Raw genomic sequence first — 22244 nt, forward strand, 5'->3', positions numbered from 1 at the left:
TCACGTGTCCATCCTACTGAGCCAATGAAAACCCTGGAAATGGTGCCGTTTTCTGGTACGGACCTCTCCGTACGTACGTGGAGACCATGTTGTGAAAAATAGATCCCTGGTCGAAACTAGATTTCGCGTTTTGCACCATCTAGCGGCCCAAGTCGAGAAAAATCTATCTAGTGGCAAAAATCTCAGAAAAATGTGTCCCTATAGGACCTCACTTTTGATAGAATCCCTATCGGGAAACTGTACATGGAGTTCTACTTTCGGATTTACCAACAATTTTTAAAAATATTTTTAAAAGCGGGGTTCTAATGTCTTGGAGTTCTACTGTTTTTTGAGTTCTACTGTCTTGGAGTTCTACTGTCGCCATACCTTATGACTCTGGTTATGTTGCCTTTTAAACAGACCTATCGAGAAATACCATAAGGCCCCAACCAATCTACAATTTTGGCCGTCATCCAGCGACATCTTTCGTGGCAATAGATTCAACCTCACCCGGCTATCTTATACAGACGAAAAACTTTCGTTGGCAGTAATCCAGCTGTCCACGAGGTGGTGTTGAGTGTTCATTAATTTTTTTCTGTTTGACAGGTAGTTGTTCGTGTCAGACGTACCGGAACGGCGACGTGTACTACTTCACGTTACACATTCTAGAAAATTTATCGAGGGCCAGAGTGTGGCGTTATGCTGTATTTATGAATATTAGATTCAAATCGTTTGTAGCCAATTTTGTCTAGTTACATCATGAACGAAGCTGCCGTTCCATGTCCTGTTGAAGATGTCCAAGGGGATAATAGATGGATGAGCTTGGTATGGAGTCATTTCTTTCTATCCAGACTACCTTGTTTAAACTTATCTTTTTACAGCACCAACGGTTTGTTTTGGAAACGAAAGAAAGAGAACCTGAAATCCTGTTTGTGGGTGACTCACTCATCTCTCATCTCATCTACACCGATATGTGGGAAACAATGTTTGCTCCTCTACATCCAGTAAAAAAAAAATAAAAAAAAGTCATACTGTTCACATCATACAATAACAGCTACTTACCCTTTTTTCTAGTTAAATTTTGGCATTGGAGGGGACCAAACACAACATGTACTCTGGCGCCTATCTAATGGCGAGTTGGACAACATAAAGCCCAAGGTAAACTTCTTTCTTGCAGTTCAGGGTTTTTCTTATTCATGTGCCTCTTGGCACTGTGGGCTTTGAAGGAGTATTTCAAAAGATTTGCCAGTCTTGTTGTGTTAAGATGATTGTGTTTGGTGCTTGACAATTCAGCACACTGCTGGCAAAGAAAATCAAATAAGAGGAGGATTTTTCATACGAGTTATGGACATTTTGCTGTGCCGTTGGTATAGTCTTATCGTCGAACGCTTCGTCGCGCAAAAGGATCAAACGAATCATCTTCTGAATTATGCATCAGCTTTGCAATAAACTCTCAGATCACACGTTTAAAATTGAAAAAAAAAAAAAAAGAAAGGAAAAAAGAAAAAGGGGCGAAAAGACAACAGAAAAAACAGTCCGAAAACAAGAGCTTTTCCCTCCGTTCAACGATTTTGCCGGCTTGCATAGTGTCTCGCAGACTAATAACGATAAAAGCGTTGGCCTTATTTATTTGTGTTGTGCAAAGAATGGGGAAAGATCTAGCAAACGATGAAAGAGTGTGTATGCGTGTGTGTATTATATTATTATGTTTATAGAGAGGGGAAGGGAATAAAAATAGGGGGGAACAAAAATCCAAGGAAAACTGGTACAACTTTTTTAAAGAGAGTTGGAAAGGGATTTGGTCCTTTCCCCCAAGTCTTTGATCGGTTAAGATTGGTCCAAGTTTTCCGCGGTATGTCATTACGATCCAGTATCGCTTTTCCTTTTGGTGGGCGACCTCAAAGTTTTATCAAGACGTCCGTCTGACGCTCGTGTATTAGTCCAGCAGGGGTCTCTTTACATTATTAAAGCAAAGGCAAAAAAAAGACGAGAAACTTGGCTTCGTCAATCACGCAACCGATTCGCTTAGCCGACTACTCTCTCCCGGCATGCGCGCTAATTAAGTTTTGACGAGTTTGACACGGCCAGTTAGCCTACTTTGCTGTCCATGTTTTTGCATCGGGCCTTGCAACGCCAACTGCGGCTTCGTATATGCATACGCGATGAATGTTATATCTTTTTTGTCTATGTTTTTTTTTTGTTTGTTTCCGACTAGCTCAATGTACCCGTTTATGTGTCTGAGTTACGCTGGTTGTCGGCTATTAAGTCGGATTATGTCGTCTCGTGTTTTTCTTGCGTTCAAAGCGAATAACGCTGTTATGATTTATGCCGTTCCACTAGTTGGTAATGGTTTGGTAGCGCAGAGAACAATAGTCGACCTTTTGTATGACGTGAGCTTTTGCCCGTTAAGTCGAACGTTGATCCAATTCGTGCAATCCTGCTATTCGCCTCCGCAGCCCTCCGCCCTCCCGAAAAGCGTGTGGAATGGCAGTATTACGAATCGTTCGATAATTCCGGAAGACATTGTATTTATTTATTTTTTTTTTGCTCCTTTGCTATTTTCTCTGCATCTCGAGCTCCGAAAACTTGCACATTTCTTTTCTTTTTTCTTTCTTTGTATTGACACAGGCGAAAAAACAAGCTTCCATCAGAAGGATTCTTTCTTTCTATCACAAAAATATAAGAAAATGTCGATATCCTATTATTGAAAATGCCGAGTGGGTGTATTTGCGCAAGGGTATTGGTCTCTGTTGGCGTAGAGATAAAGAGAAAAGGCCGGGTGTGTAGAGTATGTATATTTGGCGAGAAATGCATCCGGAATGAATCTCGTGAAAATTAAAAAAAAACAAAACAAAACAAAAGGAAGGAGAAGAGAAACGGAAGCCGCGATTGTATTGGATTTGTGTGGGCAGCGATGGTTGATTATTAAATGTGCCGCTGTGTCGGTAGTCAACTGAAGAAGGAAACGGTCTGGATATGTTGGCATGACGGATCGACGTCTGCCCGTTTGTTTTCTAATTTTTTTTGTCCGCCCTGTACTTGTTTGGACATATGGTCTCGGTTCGTGTAAAATCTTATTTGTTTGTTGTTGTTGAAATGTCCTGCATATAGGTTGTCGTCTTACTCGTCGGTACCAATAATCACGGCCATACTGCCGACATGATTGCCGACGGCATCATGGCTGTTGTCCATCTCATCCGAGACAAACAACCCCAAGCGCACATCATCGTTATGGTAAATTCAATTTAAAATTGTTCATGGAAGAAAAGAAAAAGAAAACAAATTCAAGTCAAAATATTGATGCATTTTGTGTGTGTGTGTGTGCATAATTTGATTCAGTCGCTGTTGCCCCGTGGTCATCTGGTAAATCCTCTTCGTCAGCGCAACGCCCATGTCAATGAGTTGCTGGCCCAGAAGCTGACGTTGATGACTCGGGTCCAGTTGGTCAATACGGCACCGGATTTTGTCTTGCCCGATGGCACCATCTCGCACTTGGACATGTACGACTATCTCCACCTGACGCCCAACGGCTACCGCAAAGTCTTCGAGCCTTTACACGACCTCCTCTTGCAACTGTTGGCCGAATCCGACGAAGCGGATGAGACCAATAACGCCCAATCGCTTCTTCACAAAGGACCTTGATTCTTTTCTTCTTTTCACTCCTCACACACACACACACACACTAGACTTTAGATATTCTACTATCTCGCCTACACTCGACAGCAATCATGCAGCAGTTGCTGCCTCCAACACAGCCGAAGAAAATTAAATAGACCATTATTTTTTTTTTTTGCCCTATTCTTGGCTATTAAATCAAATCTCTTCTTTGATGGTTCTCTTTAAGGTGCGATATTTGTTCCGCCTTTTTTTTTTTTTTTCTCTGCCGAATGATTTGCTCTACTGTGTTAAAACTAATACGTTTAATTTGGCGCTGTGTCATTGGTACGTGTGTGTATCGCTCCAACAGATTGCCTTTTTTTTGGTTTTTTTTTCCTTGTTGTTTCTTTTATGGAAATGCCGCACTGTGAATGGACATATTATAAATAGATCTCTAATGAAGAGATGAGAAGCCTTTTTTTTTTTTTTAAATCTTTATTAGCATTATTTTATTTCCTATATAAACTAAACTATAAAAAAAAAAAAAAAAGAAATCTTCCTTTTGTTTTTGGCTTTCGTGTTTTTCCTCTTGGCTTGCTCTTTGTATTGTACATAATCGGATTTGTGTTTTTGTTCCGTGTATATGTGTGCATGTCCCAACCACTCTGGAAGAGTTATTCGACCGGGGAAGGGAGGGCGGCAACGGGATTTTGTGTCTTTGCTGTTCGTTGTCTCTATTTTTATTCCTTTTTTTGCAGGCTTCAGCAAGAAAGCAAAGGCAAAGAGAGTTTCTGATCTGTGTTCGGGGTGTCGTAGCGTGTGTTCAATCAGTTCTTTTCGAGGAAAAAAAACAAAACAAAACAAAAAAGACTTTTAAAAAGAGATAAAAAAAAAAGGGGGGGGGGGACGAAACGGAGCCTTTTGTTTCTCGGCCCTTTTTATTCAAGCGTGATTCTTCGTAGCAGGATACTCAACCCCATAGGAGGGAGAAGAAAAACGCGCTGGGACAGATCAGAAAAGTTGTTGTTTGTTTGAAAAAAAAAAAAAAAGTCTTTTTTTATGTTGGGGTTATTGTTACAGCACCGTCAAATATGTATTGAATCATCATTTATACAGATGCGAAAAGTGTTCATCATTACACGCGCTTCTATATCCAGTAATTCTTTTGTTCTTCCGTTCTCTATGGCCGAGGACAAAGGGGGGAAAAAAATAACCCAAATAATTAGCAATCAACTTCGTCCTTTTTTTTTAAATCTTTTTCTTCCTTGCAAATGACACACCGTTTGGGGGATTGGGATGAAAGGAGATATGACACATATACAACCACTGCCTTATTGTAATAATTATACACATTGACAATTTTTGCTTCAAGTTTTTTGCTTTTTATTATCTGCGTCCGTTTGTTCCTCCGCATCGTTTGGCTCCGTCTTGGGCTCTTGCCCATTTTGCTTGTTGACATGCTAATTAAAAAAAAAAAACCTGATGCCATCAGCGATGTGCTGTTTTTGATATATCCACCTTTTATACAATCATATTTATATAATAATATATAGAAAGCTAATTGGACGTCAGGGGGAGGGTAAGAGATTTTTAAAATTGAATCGAAATGCGAATGTAAAACGTTTAAATAAAAATTGAAAATAAAACGTTGAATGACGATGAGGGATGGACACATCAGATACAACGGGTTAGACATTTTGGGTAAGTTCTCTTCCTGCTTGTTTATTGGGGTTTCCTTTTTTTTTTTTTTTTGGCAGACATTTAACCTCAGACAAATCTTGTTGAAAATCAAACAAGAGATAAAATGGAAACGGCCATCAGCATGGATTGCAGCACGTCCACAAAGCGTAAGGAATGACGGCCAGGAACGTGACAAGTGAAAGCCGAAATTGCCGTCGGCCACCTATGTCAAACGCGTGACAAAATTATTTAAAAAAAACAAACAAAACAAACAAGCGCGGGAATGTTTGGTTAAACGAATTTTAAACATCGGGACACCGACAAGTTGTTTGAATTGATTGAATTGAACGCTTAATAATCACCGCAAGCAGAATGCGTTAATATTAATTTAGGATCGAACAAATTTAGTTTCATTTTCCATCTAATAAAAAAAATAATAATATTTGAAAAAATAAAAAGGTACCTGAAGAATAGGAGGCAGAGCGTGAATCTTTGCTTTTATATGAGCGCTGTGTTGGTCTTGGATCGAGTACGGTCGTCGGATGCATAAGGGCGGCGCTAAGTTCCAGACTACGATTGAAGTAAATGGCGGTCGGACGTCCGACAGTGAACGAACAGTTAAGACGAAGCAAACCCGTTTTTGGATCGAAGTGGCGTTCGGTTAGGATCAAACGTAAGTTGATGACGGTCTGAGAAGGATCGGCTGACTGCATTTGAATCGTCTGACCGTCCATCTGTTTACATATATTTAACAAAAATATATAAAAAAAGAATTATATTTTGACATTTGTCAGAGATCGAACATATTGAACGGCAGATTATATTATTTGAATGCTATTATTAGTACACATGAATAAACATGTTGAAGAAAGGGGGGGGAACTACGGGGTATGAATTGATATAATGACATCTCTCTATTTTCGGCTTCCTTTTCATCGGAAGTCAAATAATGATGTTTCAATATAAAAAGCGTTCTTCGTACTCATCAATCTATCATTGCTCAATACATGAAATAGGGCATTAAAAGATGCTCTGTTGTGTTACGTATGGCTGTGTGTGTACCGTTTGTCGGTTGAGCTGCCAGGAGAGTTTGGTCTGATGGGTGCCGATGTTGGGCGTGATGGACGGCGATGTGCAATTAACGTTCAGTTGCTCGTTCAGCTCGTATTGATCCCTCAGGCCGTTGATGAGCGGTCCATCTTCTGAAACCTCTGCGTGATGTTGTAGTAGTAAGAAGGAGTAGGGTGGGGGGAGAGCGTGCAGAACGTGCGGATGTCGACAAGCCAATTTCGGTCACGCGCGCGTGGATTTCCAGTTGCAAACGAACGCAATGAGACAAGTCGAGTCAGACATCAGTTGGGCACAAAAGAGACGTGCATCAGCAACCATCGCCATCCGTACAGCCGGCAAAATAATAATAATATAAAAAGAAAAGAAATCAAACAAAAACGGATATAGTATAGCTATGAAAAGGTAAAACATCGCAGTCAATAATCAATCAAATCTCCCGATGAGAAAATATCGCAATTTGTTTCATTGATAGATTTAAAACAAATAATAATAAAAATTTTTGAAATTATATTACAACAATAAATCAAATATGCTGTTCTAAGAACAGGAATTCTAAGAGATCCCGCAATTTGAAATTGTTTGGCGCCGCAGCTTTTCAGCCGCAAAGTTTCCTACACACATATCAGCGTCTTTGTATTTAGGAAGTTTTCCATTTTCTTGTTCCGTTTCTAGATAGTACATATCCGTGTATATCTCATACGATATAAAAAAGGAAGGCAAATAGGCTGCTTGTCTCCTTGGCTTGTTACATAAAGAATCCCACTCGGATCGCGACGGATGAGGATATGTCGATATAACTTTTTTTGAAAGCTATGAAGGGAGCAATCCATTTGACGTGCGGGACAACGAGCAAAAGCGTAGACGAAGATAAAAAAAGATTGAAGAAGAAGTATAGTTGGTGAAGGAAATAAAAATAAATAAAAAAAAAGGGGGGGAATTTTCATTGAAACTGTCGCTGGAACGGAGCCAAAGTGGAAAGGGAATAGATAGGAACACTAGTAGTAATAGAGTATAGACATTTGGGCAGGCAAAAAAAGGGGGGGGTGAACGATAGAAGAAAAAGAAAAGAGAGAGAGAGAGATGAGAAAAGAAGGGCGATGGTAAAAACCACTCACGGATGACAGTCATGTTGGCTCGACGATAAACGGTCTCAAAGTCAGGCTCGTCTGCCGATACCTCGCACTGTTTTATATTATAAAGGAAAATGATCAAAATAGATTTCGAAACGAAAAATTCTTGTTTTTCACGGATACACTCAGCACTGACACGACTATTTCAAAAATTGTGTCTCTTAAAAGTCTTACCCGGAAAGTAGCCGACGAGTTAAAGTTGACCGATTTGAGCGTCACTCTGCTGTTGTTCGATCGAGCCAACTGTTATGTCCAAATGAAACATTAAAAAAGTATATTCAATCAACTCCAAAATGCGATTAGACGATTGACTTTTTGTGTGTGTGTGTGTTGCCCTCCCCTCAACTGGATAGAATTTGATTAAAGCTGAACGCTATTATAGAAATAAAACAAGTCACTCTTATGTATGAGGACAAAGTTACATCGCAAAGAGGACTCGTTTCTAAAATCTATGCGCTGCCTTTTGCTGTACACAAGTCGGGAGTCTAAATAGGTTGATGTGGAAGGTTCAGCTAACTCGATGTCATCTCGACAACTCTGTGACAAAAGTCGACGTTTCCATGCAGACTGCTTAATGCTTTAACTTTGATTCTAGCCCAAAGTTCTATAACTCCCTTATACTGTATATATACCATGATCTACATGTATAGTCTACGTTGTGTGTACATATATAACAAGTTCTTGTGCGGTCTTTGTCCCATTTTTTTTCTTCTTTCTTTCTTTCTTTCTTTCTGTTTTATGGACTGGTGGATAATATTTTGGAAGCCATTGATCTTTTGTTGAAATCAACGAAGCGCACGAATAAAACGACATTATCCCATTTCTTTTTCTAAAATGCTGTTTGGAAAATATCGACTCAATTGAAGTGGGGATGGCATTTTCCAATCATTTGATAGATGAAGCTTCCATTTTTTTTCTATCATAAGTTGGCGGAGGAGGCTCCCTATAGCTATATAGAACTTCCATCAACAAATGGTTTCGGCGTAACTCCCTCCGCACCCAACCATTTCCCAATCAATAAATTGTTTATAAGATGAAACATGTAGCCTTTTTCTTTTATGTCATGGGCCTCTATGCAATTTTTGTTTTTCTGGAAAAAGAAGAAGAAGGAAAAAGGGAGCTTGATCTTTATCTCTATGGCGTTCAGCACTCTCTTTTTTTTTTGGGGGTGTGTAGATGGGGAAAGAAAAAAGGAGGAGCTTGTGTGTAATTCAATCGGCATCTAGCAGGACGCTCGTTCGCTCCGTTGCACTATATTAGAAGGCGGCTATATATAAGAAAGGACATAAAAGCTGAATCGATAAAATCTGAGGGTTGATGATGAGCGTGTATATTTACTAGACTCTCTCTCTGTGTTCTCTCGATTGTGCTGCTTGCATGGGAACACCAGCCGAGTGGCCATAATGATCGCAAATATGCAGCGAGAAATGCGCCAACAAAATTCAATTTTATCCTTACACATTTAAATCTCATTTTCTTTTTAGTGATATAATATTTTAGCTGAAATCAATTACGTAAAAAAAACATCTATGAAATCGTGTGATTTGAATGGCATATATTAGTAATACTAACGTCGACGTTGATTCCTGGACGCGTGAATGCCGTGACGGGTGTCCGTTCGCTGAACATGTAGCGATAGAATTCCTCGTGATTCTGGTACCATTTCACTGAATAGAGTTTCGCATTTCTGGCCGCGCTGAAGGAGCAGTCCAGTTCGACATCGCTTCCAATCAGCGCTATACTGGGCACCTTGAATCCCGTCACTCTAAGACAGCAAACTGGACCCATCAGAGCCGTGAGCGCTGCTGCCAATAGCCAACCGCTCGTCATATCTCCTGTAAAAATAATACATCAAATAAAATTTAAAAAAAAAATAATAGATTTAAAAGAAAAAGAAAAACTATTTTCAAAACAATAACAAGAGGAATAGTAGTTTCTTTATATATATATAAGTCAGTCGACTGATGGGTTTGCGATCTCATGGGGGATTCCTGGTCTGTTATATTGTTGTTTCACGAGTTATAGGTCGCGAAGAGATGGACATTTTGACTGGGCTATATATAAAGTTGGCCGGCTGCTGCGCTCCATTTGTTATTCAACGACACAGAGAGAGTTAAAGGCCAACGTAGATCCGTGACCTCCTGTCGTCTTTTTTTTGTATACGTGCAAGGGGATGTTGCTGGACAGTTTGCCGCTTGAATAATGTATCATCATATCGTATACACGTTTGGCCAACCGGCAAAAAAAAAAAAAAAAAAAAGTGACATTGATGCGTCCGGTCGTGAGACACGCCGACACGGAACACATCCAAAGTATTTCCTTATAATAAATACCTGATGATGTTTATAAAAAAAATTATCTGTAAAGAATTTTTTGCAACAAAGTCAGCAAGCCCACTCGTATGATAGATCCGCCCACACCAAACGTAGAAAAAATAAAAACTGGTCAACTGGTGAAGAAAAAAAATAGATATACATCCACCCCTGAGGCACTATATGCGCTTTTGTTGTGTATGTAGACTTTGTGATGCGTGTAAAAAAAGGTTTCAATCTGTCCGTCGTCGTGCGGATAAGGCTATTCGAGCGTCTATAATAACCCCTCTCTCCCTTATATATGTGTCGGTCTTTTTTTTCTTTTTCGCGATCACGGGTTTCTCTTTGATTGATACGCACGGATAAAAAAGAGAGAGAGAGAGACTACAAAACATAGGGTAAAAAGAAGAATCCGAAAATGCCAAGGAGTTATATATATACACAGTCTTATTAGATTGCTTTAGATATAAGACGGTATGGCGTATTATTCCCGAGGCGCAATTTCAATCCTTCGCCAACAGATTGGACTGCTGAGGTATATATATACGTATATACTGTATACGTTTTACTGTACATCAATATCGATTTCGTGTCTTGTGTCTCGATAGACGCAGACGTTAAAAAGCGCGTAAGACTCTCTCACCTGATCCTCGTGTCTGTGTATCAACTCTATTTAGAAGCGCACTCTATTGTAAGAGTATATATGGCCAAGAGGCAGCAAGTGTGCTGTCAACAAGCAAACAAGAGTGGCATTCATCAAGGCGGTAGCATCGTTTAAAACAGTCTTTATACTTTGACTTTTCTTTGGCTAACAGGAAAATCGTGTCTTTTTCTCTCTCTCTCTTGAAATCAATTGATTTTCGCAATTCCGGCTGTATCCACTATATGTATACATCAGGACAAAGAAGGATATGGCAGGAGTATATCAGTCGGGTAACGCCCCGTCGCCCTTAATCGTTCGGTTCGCTGTGTAAACTTGACTTCTTTTCGGCTTTAAACTGATACGTATAGTATATATACAGTATATGTAAAAGAAAATGAGCCCAGTGGCTTCACTTCAGGCTTCATTAAGTCTGTGTGTGGTAGATATATATATATTTCCTTTTTTACGTCCTGTTGGAATTTTACTTTCCTTTTTCTGAGTGAAACATATGTGACAATTTTCAGTGTGGCTCTCGATACTTTTATCTTTCTCTCTTTTTTTTTTTTTAACACATGGCTTTATACATTATAAAGCACTCAACATTTAATTTGGTGGCATCCTTTACTATATACGCAGCACGCAATGAAATGATGCAACACAAATATTTTTGTTTTTATAGTGTGTATATAGTATATATATACATGTAATGTTACATAGAAAAGAAAGGGGAGGAAAGGCATGTCTCCACTTGTGTGTTGTATAGCCATTTCCGTTCATGGCTGAAAAAGAAATGCCAATAAGAAAGAAAAAAAAAAAGGCCTTATGATACAGACGCGTTTTATTTTATTTTTTTTCATGTTTAGAGCTATATACAGCCAGGCGGATTGTGTTGTATATACACCGCAAGGCCGATGGAATTCCGGATGTTTTGGACGATATATGATTATTGCGCCATGTTGTATACGAATTTCCAACTCCTTTTTTATTTTTTTTTAGATTCGCATGTTTTGTCGTCTTGCTGTTACACTCCATGAAGTTTGATTCCCTTTGACGAGAGATATTATATAAATCTCGTGAGGCTTCATGTTAAATTTTAGGCTACAGCTGTCAACAAATAATGTGTAGACTAATAGTGTCTCCTTTATTTCTTGATTCGCAGTGCAAAACAAAATAAATGGGAAACTTTCTCCCAAATGTATGTGACAAAGGCCTTACATTTATAATCGCCTTAATGGCCAAAAAATTTATACCAAACTCTTGCAATTAAAAAAAAAAAATTCGAAAAAAGATGCTGTAAATATACACAAAGTTTAATTTGCCTAATAACAGTGAGACTATATATATGGCTGCTGTTGAAACCAAAAGCTGTCCACATGTAAGATTATACTTCACAAAAGACAGCCAGCAGCAACTAATGATTAAAAAGCTGCTTATGATACACAGACAGATTTGCATATATACGACATATAGCCACTTATTATTGTAAGATACCACGCACATACTTGCTTTTCTCTATTGCTGCATCTGTTTATAGGCTGTATGTGTCGTTTCCAAGATATCATAAAGTATATATACCAAAAGCGCATGTAAATGTCCGCAGGGAGTACAATATTGAAAACAACAACTTTTGTTTTGTTTTTTTATATATGTTTTTAAACAGTTTTCTCTTTTACGATGATCATATCCGTATACAAGACGATGCGAAACAAAACACGTGCGGTGTTATATCTTTGTAGATCAATTAAATAAAAATTATATATAGATCAAAAATGTATATACCTATAATATACGCCCCGAAAAACCTTTGGCTAATACGTATATAAATGCCTGGCAAAAGTATATATTTATACATATACATATCCAGCTGTATATATATATATATATAATAATGGTGTCTATATAATATAGCAGGCCGTGTTTTTCCGCTGTTCCACAGTGCATATCCCCCACAGGCGGCGGATTGTGTGTGTGCCCAATTGAAAAGGATCGCACGTCGTCGAGGGGGCATCACTATGTAAGTAGTGTTGCGCATAATAGCGCCAAAAGGAGTGCAGTCGTCTATATAGAAGCACAGCATATAGTATAAATGTACATGTAATAGAGAAAATGGCTGCAGACAGAGCGGAGAGCTCAGAGTTTCATTAGAGCAAAAAAGATGTAGCTAAAAGTTGGTAGATATATAGTATAGACCTATATAGAAACGCCCACAACAATCCAAAGGAAAAACAGCTGTTCGTCTCGAAAAAGACAAACAAATGTGTACGAGCAAGACGTTTTCATTAAAAATAATAAAAACTTGCTAATTAGTCAACTTTATTTCGCGTGTTTAGATGTAAAGAAAAAGAGTCCTGTTGCTAATATTGTTGGCAATGTATTTGTATAAGAAAATGAGCGAATTATATTAGCAAAGGACGATTTTAAATAAATGAATTCTAAGGGCTCTTATATGAGCATTTTGTACGTTAAATGGCAAACCAGAAACGTGAAGCGATTAGGCTAATATTTCAAAATTCAATTTTTGAAATGATGTGAGCTAACAAAACATTTTTTTTTCGATATATATATATATGGTCCTCTCTGTTTTCCCCATCAGCTAATTGACTGCGTTGCTATATAGCGTGTTGACACAGTTTTGCGTGAGTCAAAGTCATTTCGTATAGATACACAGAGTTTTGCTTTGTTGCCTGTCCCATATCGAAACAGTCAACTATACAAAATACAAAACAAGAGTTAATAATCGTCGTGTACATAAAGACTCTCTTTAATATGACCGCACCCATGTTGCAGCAATAATAAATCAATGCTTTTGTTTAGCCTTTATACATATATCGGATATAGGCTGTGAGTATATAGATATGTAGGCCTAATTGGGATAGGCCCTATATATACGACTACACAGAATATCGTCGTGCATAAATTAAAAGAAAAATGTGCTGGATAAAGCGATAGACTTAAACTTTGAGATAGGGAAAGATTCTCACAATATGTAAGTCGAATGATGTGCGTTCACAGTAATAAACAAATGATTGGTTCACGTGGAAGTGAGTTAAACTCTCTGTACTTAATTACAGCTGGTGGTCATGAATTATACACACGCCTACACCAGCTGTGGATGCACGTAAGTTTGTGGGGAAACGGATGTAGATATAGTTTATTAAATATTCATTAAGAAGTTTTATAGGGAGTTGGCATCGGATTCAAACCCAACTTTTCTTTTTTTTTTCAAGCAAAAATTTTCTTTAATTACAACCAATTATTTATTTATTTATTTTTTTCCACTTTGAACTTCTCCGGAAATCGTTGTTTTATTGCATCATATCTTTGCATTTATATATACGTTAGGTTGACACATGAAACATTGGATCATATCTGAGAAATTGCTAAAATTATATAAGTCTCTTCGTCCCCATAATTTCTCACGACCTTATAACTGTTTCTAAATATTCTTGCCCCACATTTTAGAACCGACACCTAAAAAGAACTACACACCATTAGGAAAATGTATAATAGAATCAAAGAAAGCTCATTTAAGGTTCACGAGAAAAAAAAACAGTGAAAATCGTGTAGTGCTGATGTATAGAAAAGATTTCGTGTGTAATGATGGGGAATAAGACGATTCTTCTCATCGTTAAGAGAAAAAGAAAAGGCAAGAATAAAAAAATATTGGAGGGAAAAGAAAAACAAAATCATCAATCAATTTTTATTTCCTTTCGTCGGACGTGTCATCCCATTATTTCGCTTCCTTTCCGGCTCGTTATTATGTAGGCTAACTTTCCTTTCCGTATACATCGAATATATATATATAGGGTTAGCCATCTCCCATTTTTTTTATGTCCATATCTAAAAACATATCCTGCCATCAAACCAACCAATCACCATATATCTAAAAACAAATGCAATCATCTCGCCAATGTGTAACTATATAGCTATCTATATATATAATACAATATCCATTATATACGTCAGCAGGCTTTTAAAGCTCTTAAAAAGCAGCCAACTAAATCAAAAACATAAAAAAAATTATTAAATACATGTCCCCATTTAATATTTAATATCATTTAATTTTTTAATTCTTTATATACAAGTCGAATGTATATGGGCACGGGGAAAAAGGAAAAATGTTCATATATAGCGGTGAGAAATCGTATTTATATAAGGAGAAGCAGCACTCAAGCGGATGTTATTATATATAAAGACGACGGCGGTTATATGTTTATTTCATATCGTTTTATATGAATATAAATATAGTTGGGTTAGGGCCTTTGAAATATTTACAACAACTAACTGGTTATACTACAGAGTGCATCGCCTTTGCTTTTTTATAGACCTATTATATTGTTTTCGTGTTCGATATTGAAGTGCTATCAAAGGCGTGGCTGTTGCGCTTCTGTCATACGCAGAGAGACATAAATTCAATAGACTGCCGGCTTCTCTAATGTATATACTGTATATCATATATATATATATATACGTATATATATAGGAAGAGAGATGGGTATATAACAGTATCAAGAGAAAGGCAAAAAACAAAAAGTGCAAAGTGCTTTTTATTTTTTTTTTTTTTTCGAGTCTCTGCCGCCATTTTTTTGTTTATACACAAAATGGAATAAAACAATAAAAATAAAAGCTCGTGATGTTTTTGTTTTTGTTTTTTTTTCTTTCCTTTGTTGCTTTTTTATATGCATCACAGTATAGACTACAAAGTGTTTCCATAGTGACTCTTACCGAATGCAGCAAGAAAAGAATAAAATATGGATAAAAGCAAATATTTGAAGTATAGAAAACCAGCCGTAGATAACAAAAGAGAGGTCGGCGACATTTAACCCTTTTCTTTGTTGCTTCGTTTCCTAGACAACAAAGAGCATCAAGTTTTCTGTACATATAATAGATTTGATTATGTCAGACTATTTACGAGGCGGCTGTTTTTATTACACGTATAGACTACATTTATATACCATTAAAAACAGAAGGGAGAATAATAAATATATTGAACTGACGAGACTTTTTATTAGTATAAAAACAGAAATTGTCATTGAGGTATACACATTGAAGGACTATATATATATAACAAACGGAATAGATACAAGGGAGGTCGAACGATCCACGAAAACAGAGGACTTGATTAACGATAAGCTGTTGCCCTTTTCTATATATAGCGCCCCCCCCCCCCCTTCCTGTCATTTTTACACGGATGAAAGTACATCATGAGTCATGACTGGCCAACAGGGGGGGATATGAAAACATCGGCAATCCCACGCGCATTTTTTGTTTTTTCTTTCTTTCAAACAAAATTGTATAAAGAGGCCAGTTTGGCTTTTATAATATCTCTATATAGATAGTCAGGATGTTATATATTTTTATATATAAATATACAAAAAAAGAATGTCGACATTAGATGAAAAACTTTGTGTTGACTGTTTCATATTAATCTTTTTTTTTTCCGTGAGAATTTTATCCTTTTGCAATTGCTACGTATAGATATAATACACTGTGGTATATTCATTTGCTGTATGGATATAAATGGAGGGGGATCATTGAAGGATTGACTTAAGAGAAAATGAGGCATTGAAGGGGTCGATGGATCGATGATCCTATACACGTTCTCTTTCTATTAAGTAATATAGGCATCATTATATATAGGAGCAAAGATTACCTTTTGGCCTCTCGCGCCTCATTGGGTTTTTTCTTTCTTATTTTAAAAGAAATACATTAAAAGACAGGGCTGTACATTGTAATTGATTGATGTCTAATTTACAAGAGAGATCTATAGCATCTTCATTTTTAAACGAAGATGTTTCTTTCTTTCATGTTTTTTGTTTTATCGTTTCTGGATTCTTCTTTTTCTTGTGTTATATGAAATCAGGAGAAATTTAACGACTTGTTTTGCGTATATACCCACATGTATGAAATAGATTTTCTTTTCGGCAAGAGGAACGAATGTAATCCCTTTTGAAATGTTTATATACGCGTGAATTAATTGTGTGGGGGTAAATGTAGACTATTAGACTTTATATAGAGGCGCATTGAAAGTCGTTCAAACAGCAGATAAAGTTCAAGTATTTTTAATGGTGATTCCGGTTTTTTTTTTTTTAAAGAAAAACCAAGGAAACCCATTTTTTAAATCTAAAGAAATAGAATAAAAAAACGAATCCGGAAGTAATGACATCTAACATCCCTTTTTTTTCCATTTCCGTGTTTTTCACAGTGACTTTTTCCTCCCTCGGAAAAGACTATAAAATGAAAAGAAAACGATCGAAATCCATATTACATCCACCGTATATATATAATTTTGAAAATGATCAAATACCCGACATTTGCAAAGAATGGTTTAAATATATATAGATATATCTTCCGGGATCTTTAAATCCATCCCATTTAGAGACAAACAAACATTTTCCTCATCTAGAAAAATAACAAATAAATAAAGGGCAGCAACAAACGATTATATCTAAAGATATAAAGAACCCACAAAATGTGTAACTGTACACATGGCTTGGCTGGTTATCTATATAGCCTATATACATAGCTCGAGGGATGTTGCCGCCAATGTTACGTGTAGAAAATATAATTCACTTTTGTAACAATATATATCCTTTCTCTCTTTTTATGTCTTCCTCTTCTTTTTTTATATATGTATGTGACCTATACGTGTATATATATAATACAAGCATATAGCTCATCCACACGAAAGCATGGGCCATTAGGGGTTAACGCCCTATATAGATGCATAAACTTTTATATGCTCATAAAATGTAAACGATGTCGACAAAAAATAGGAGAGGGCATGTATAAACAATATCATTTGGACATTTTATTGTTATTTTTTTTTAGAGCAAGAGAGGTATAATCTAAATTAGGACTATTTAGGCACCATCATTATAGAGGAACTCTTTGAGTTTAGATGTCAACAAGGAACTAATTAGAAAAAAAAAATGTAACAGCCTATTATAATATGGACGTCAATATATTGAATCTTCAAAGAAATGAAGACGATTAAAAATTTTGTGCATTTTCAACAAACATATTTTTGTTTCCCCTCTTTATACACAAATGAGATGGGGGGGGGGGAAGGCGGATTAGTATATAGGAATAGAAAACACAGCACTATCCCGATATTATGTAAAAATGAAAAACTTGTATACAGCATCAATGATCTAGTGGTTATCTGTGGCTTTATCTGTTATTATATCGTATAAGGCCTTATACTATATGTCGTTATAATGAAATCGATCACTCAACCGATGGCAAATCTATATTTAGAGGCAGCTCATAAGATTATATAGACATCAGCTCACTCTTTTTTATTCGACAAGACTTTTTTGTCAGGACCAACCTCAATCATCCCAGGGGCCACTGTTTATTATATATATAGTCTATACAGTACAGCATAATAATATCTACTGTTATAAAAAAAAAAGATGAAAAGAAGGAAAGATTGCACGCGCTTCGAAGCTTTTGACGACTGATTCGCCGATCCTTTGAGGAGAAAATAATAATAATTAAAAAAAAAAAAAAAAAGAGAGAATCTTGTTGTAGATATAGGGACAAGTCACGTTACTATTTACCCGGAGGCACTCACGTCCTTGTGTATATAGTGATTAAAAAACGTTTTGTTCAGTTATGTGTGTATATAGCTATAATAAATCCAACACTAAATATACAATTAAAACAATGATTTTTTTAGGTTGACTGTGTTCCAAGAAATCAATGCAATACATTTGCGAAATATATATAGAGAGATGGTATATTAGACTATAGGTCTATATATATATATATAAACGAGAACATCACTTATTTGTTGGGCAGCACTCTCAGAGTGCTGTATATTATAGATGTTGTGTATCCTGCCCCCTCCCCCCTTTTTTTGTGCTCTACACGACCCTTTCTCGCCATTATAGAGAACAGGCAACATCTTAAAAGGCAAAAAAAAGAGGAGAAAACACGTTCCATTATACCAAAAAAGTTCGCCTGATGGTCCGCAGTTGTTGGTTGTCTGATTTGGACGACACACACGCAGAGTGCTGGCCATTTTCACGTGTATATAGAACGGGGAAGGAACGAAGCACGGGAGAAGCTGAACGAACCAAAAACAAAACGAAAATAAAAGAGCATCGACTAAGATGGAAGTGACTAAATACGTCCATTTCGAATGCTACACTGAAAGCAGCGACTGAAAAACTCGTTCATTAACGAATCTCGAGGGGTTCGTGTGTATATAGATAAGAAAAACCATGCGTTGTCAATTAAAATCGCATGTACGAACGCGAGAGCGTGCATGTAAATAATTTCTATAGACATCATGACAACATGTCAAGAAACTATAGAGAGGATAGTGTGTGTATATATATATGCAATCATTTTGGGTATGTAGATTAGAAAGGCTAAAACACGAGAGAGTCATTTGAATATATTGCGCGTTAATTAGTGATCTGTCAAGTGCAGAAATGAAACCCAATAAGTTGTAATCAGGCTACATGTGTGACTTTTTTTTTGCCCTGTTCAATGCGCATTTTTGAAAATGCCTCGTCGAACATTTCCAACTTGACTTAAAAACATTTCTACAGAGAAATTAATTTAGAGCTGAAGGACACGATGTTTCATCGATGGAGAAAATTAGCTTGATTAGAGACAGTACACAACTTGACATGTATGAAGTTCAACAAGCCAACGAATTTAAAGAATAACCTGCCCCCCGCCCAAAACAAAATCTTACAAGAAAATTGTCTATCCAAAGTCTTACCTTTTCAATGAGCTGCCCTTTTTAATAGTTCCTCGTTTAAATATTGTCGACACACTCATATGCGTAAAATTCCCCTCCTTATCAAAAACACAAAACACCTTTTTGTTCGACGTGACTTGTTCGTGGCCCGGCAAAGGATCGACTGTGACGGCAAGAACGAATTGCTCCGCCTTTTTATACACATGCGTTTCAAGTGACGACGAGGCATACACAAGTGTGTGCGTTATACACATGTGTGATCACCCCGCCTCCCTATTTTTTTTTTTTCTTTTTACTGAATTCATATATTTTTTTCTCAATGGTGTGCTATAAAGGTGGGGAAAAAAAAATTAACTGGCGTTATATAGATTTCGGATGAGTGGGTAAATCATTTCGCGCATGTGTCGGATGATGATGATGGCTGGCGCGTGATTCCATTTTTTGTTGTTGTGCTGTATACATACACAGGCCACCCGTGTATTTTTCTTTTATTGGTGGCTATACAAATATACATGATGTATATAGATATATGTGATCTATAGCAGAAAACGCATGTCAAGCGAGAAAGAGGGAAAATGGTCTATCTATCTATTATATATTCAGTGTTTTTGCTTTGGGACTATAGTATATGGAATAATTCGCCAGTATACATCCGCTACATACCGATACATTTTTTGTGTATGTGACACGTGCGTAGGCTGTTGTATATAAAGTATATACCTATATACAGTATAAGATTTGATGCAGCCTCATTTAGTTATATATGTATCGGGAAGGTAAGTATTAAATTGTATACGAGTAAGAAGTTAAATTGTATATATTAAGACAGTTATATAGGTGTATGTACAGCAAATTCGTCAATCATCGTTGGCTGGTTTATAGGAAACTTTGGCACAAACTCGATGGTATGGGACGACAGTTTTGTGCCTTATCGCCACTTTTTTTTTAGATAGATACCAAGCAACAACTTTATATCTCTATATATATACTTTAGGAAACAAGTTGTCAACCACATCTTTCTGTATATACCAGAGATAAGATCCCATAATAAATCGTCGAGTGAAAAGACTTTCAACAGCAGCCATCGGCACGTACCGAAACTCGAAGAAATATTCACCAAACGTTTTTGTTTTAACTAAATAAAAGATTGGTTCTTGTTTATATATTACTCAAATTTTTACCTACATCATATTAAACAAATTGCCATTGTTCTAATTCGAAATCGATCGTATTTTCTCTTTCGAAAACTGATGATCGGTTTATACGATTGACTTTCTTTTGCAATGGCCCCGTTTCCAAGGCTATAAACATTTACGATATATATACAAAGCCTTTTGGACCTGCACAGGTAAGATGAGCATACACAGCACCCGACATGTTTATAAATTTACACCCGTAAAAGACGAACACGTAGATGTATAGCGCACACGTGTACACACACAAAAAAACCATTCACATAAATCAGCTATATATGTACATTGGATAATGTATTTAGACACGACTGCCGCCGATGTGCTGTGTACATATATCTACAGTGGAAAAGTTGTGTAATACGCATATAGTGCTAATATATATATTCTACTCGAAATTTACCGAGGCTATATAATGGACAAAAGAAGGTTTTTCACGCTCCCGTAGATAGCCCAGCGTGATCAACTTTTCTTCGGAATATATAACTTTGGTTGAGCCCCACAAAGATCAGCAATGCTGGGCGAGAAAACGAAACGTGCTGCCCCACTGCCACTCAAGAACTTTCTTGCCGTTTGGTCTGCACAGCACACACAGCTCTATATATTATCCTGTTTGTTACTTGTGTATAGGTGTCGCTATATATATAAATCTCGTGTATTTAACGTGGTTTTTTTTTGTTGTTTTGTTTGTTATTTTCAAATTTACCGTGATTTTGCTTGAAAGAGCAACTGCTGAGAGTTTCCCATGACTGCTGGTAAACAAAACTAAAAGGTATGATAATTTTTCGTTTTCTTTTAAAAGGGTAGACCTAAAACAATTTCAAATGATTTGTTATATAACCTTTTCCAAAAAGAATTTCTGGCATATAATTTTACGACCATAAAAGATCGTTTTATTTGTCTCATATATACGAATAATTGACTGTTTGCTGGTTTTAAATTTTATGCAGCATCTTTGATAATTATAGAAATACTATTAATTGCATACATTTCCAATTACCAGAACTCTGTTATTACGAGAATTCTGAAAAATATTTCCATAGCATATTATAGTGCTTATATTTATACACAAACCTACTCTATTGCCGTATATACAGCAGCACCATGTATAGCTACTAATAACATTTATCAGCACTAACGAGACGCGAAGCGCTATACACTTTTCAAAAACTGCGGTAAATTGTTTCCTCGTTTTTTGTTTTTCGAAAATACTGGTTTTGTTGTAATTCCGGAAAATCTTGTTCCCTTGTTTCCTTATTATTGTACATTTGGCCAACAGCAATTATAAGGAGCCGGAATGAGCGCACAGCTGCTGCCGTATTGTTGCGAACCAGTTGAATGCATAATAACATCAGCGCTATTTACACACGTAAACGAGACTAAATGTTCTTATTAGAAAACATGATGTGCTTATACATAAAGAAAATTTATGCATAGAATCAAAGAACACTATAGCAACTATATACGTCTATGTGTAATATTCCAAACAACTTCTCTCAATACCACACACTATTTACACGTGTTTGCATAGCAAAAAACGCCTGCGGGCACATTACCTACTAAACGTTACATTCTGAAATGCATATAATTAATTCGATTTATGCATATTTATTTAAATAAATACAGGAAGATCAACCGTCCGTCCGACATTTTAACTGAAAAAGGCTATAGCAAATGAGCGCCAAAGGCATTTATCAAATTTGCATCAGCCATACGTTTATCAAGTATTTGTACTCTGCTGTAGTTGTATAGAAAAAGGGCAGTTTACAAATATACTGTATATGAAGTCGAGTTTTTGTTATACGACGAGTTCCTTTTTTTTGTATTGTTTTACTTATTTCCTTGTCTGCCACATAAATATACTATGCTGTTAAAAGACATGAGCACCACCGTATCAGAAACCGATACATTCTCGTCACGTAT

General features: G+C 36.7%; 2 protein-coding genes across 2 annotated transcripts; one reads left to right on the forward strand and one right to left on the reverse strand.

Moving 5' to 3' along the window:
• Positions 1 to 568: 568 nt before the first annotated feature.
• On the forward strand, positions 569 to 4947 carry LOC116916176 (platelet-activating factor acetylhydrolase IB subunit alpha2). The gene is made up of 5 exons (XM_032921389.2): positions 569 to 804; positions 861 to 983; positions 1054 to 1137; positions 3091 to 3213; positions 3319 to 4947. Exons 1-5 carry the CDS (start codon positions 739 to 741, stop codon positions 3619 to 3621), a joined length of 699 nt encoding a protein of 232 aa, XP_032777280.2. The 5' UTR covers positions 569 to 738; the 3' UTR covers positions 3622 to 4947.
• On the reverse strand, positions 4624 to 19306 carry LOC123467586. Its single transcript, XM_045167458.1, has 7 exons — positions 19153 to 19306; positions 9030 to 9292; positions 7632 to 7700; positions 7443 to 7509; positions 6319 to 6467; positions 5720 to 5990; positions 4624 to 5479 (listed from the first exon to the last, which is right to left on the reverse strand). The coding sequence occupies exons 2-7, from the start codon at positions 9285 to 9287 to the stop codon at positions 5394 to 5396; spliced, it is 900 nt and encodes a 299-aa protein (XP_045023393.1). The 5' UTR covers positions 9288 to 9292; positions 19153 to 19306; the 3' UTR covers positions 4624 to 5393.
• Between the last annotated feature and the right edge of the window lie 2938 nt (positions 19307 to 22244).

Source organism: Daphnia magna, unplaced genomic scaffold (assembly GCF_020631705.1).
Source record: "Daphnia magna isolate NIES unplaced genomic scaffold, ASM2063170v1.1 Dm_contigs199, whole genome shotgun sequence".
NCBI classification, from domain to species: domain Eukaryota; kingdom Metazoa; phylum Arthropoda; class Branchiopoda; order Diplostraca; family Daphniidae; genus Daphnia; species Daphnia magna.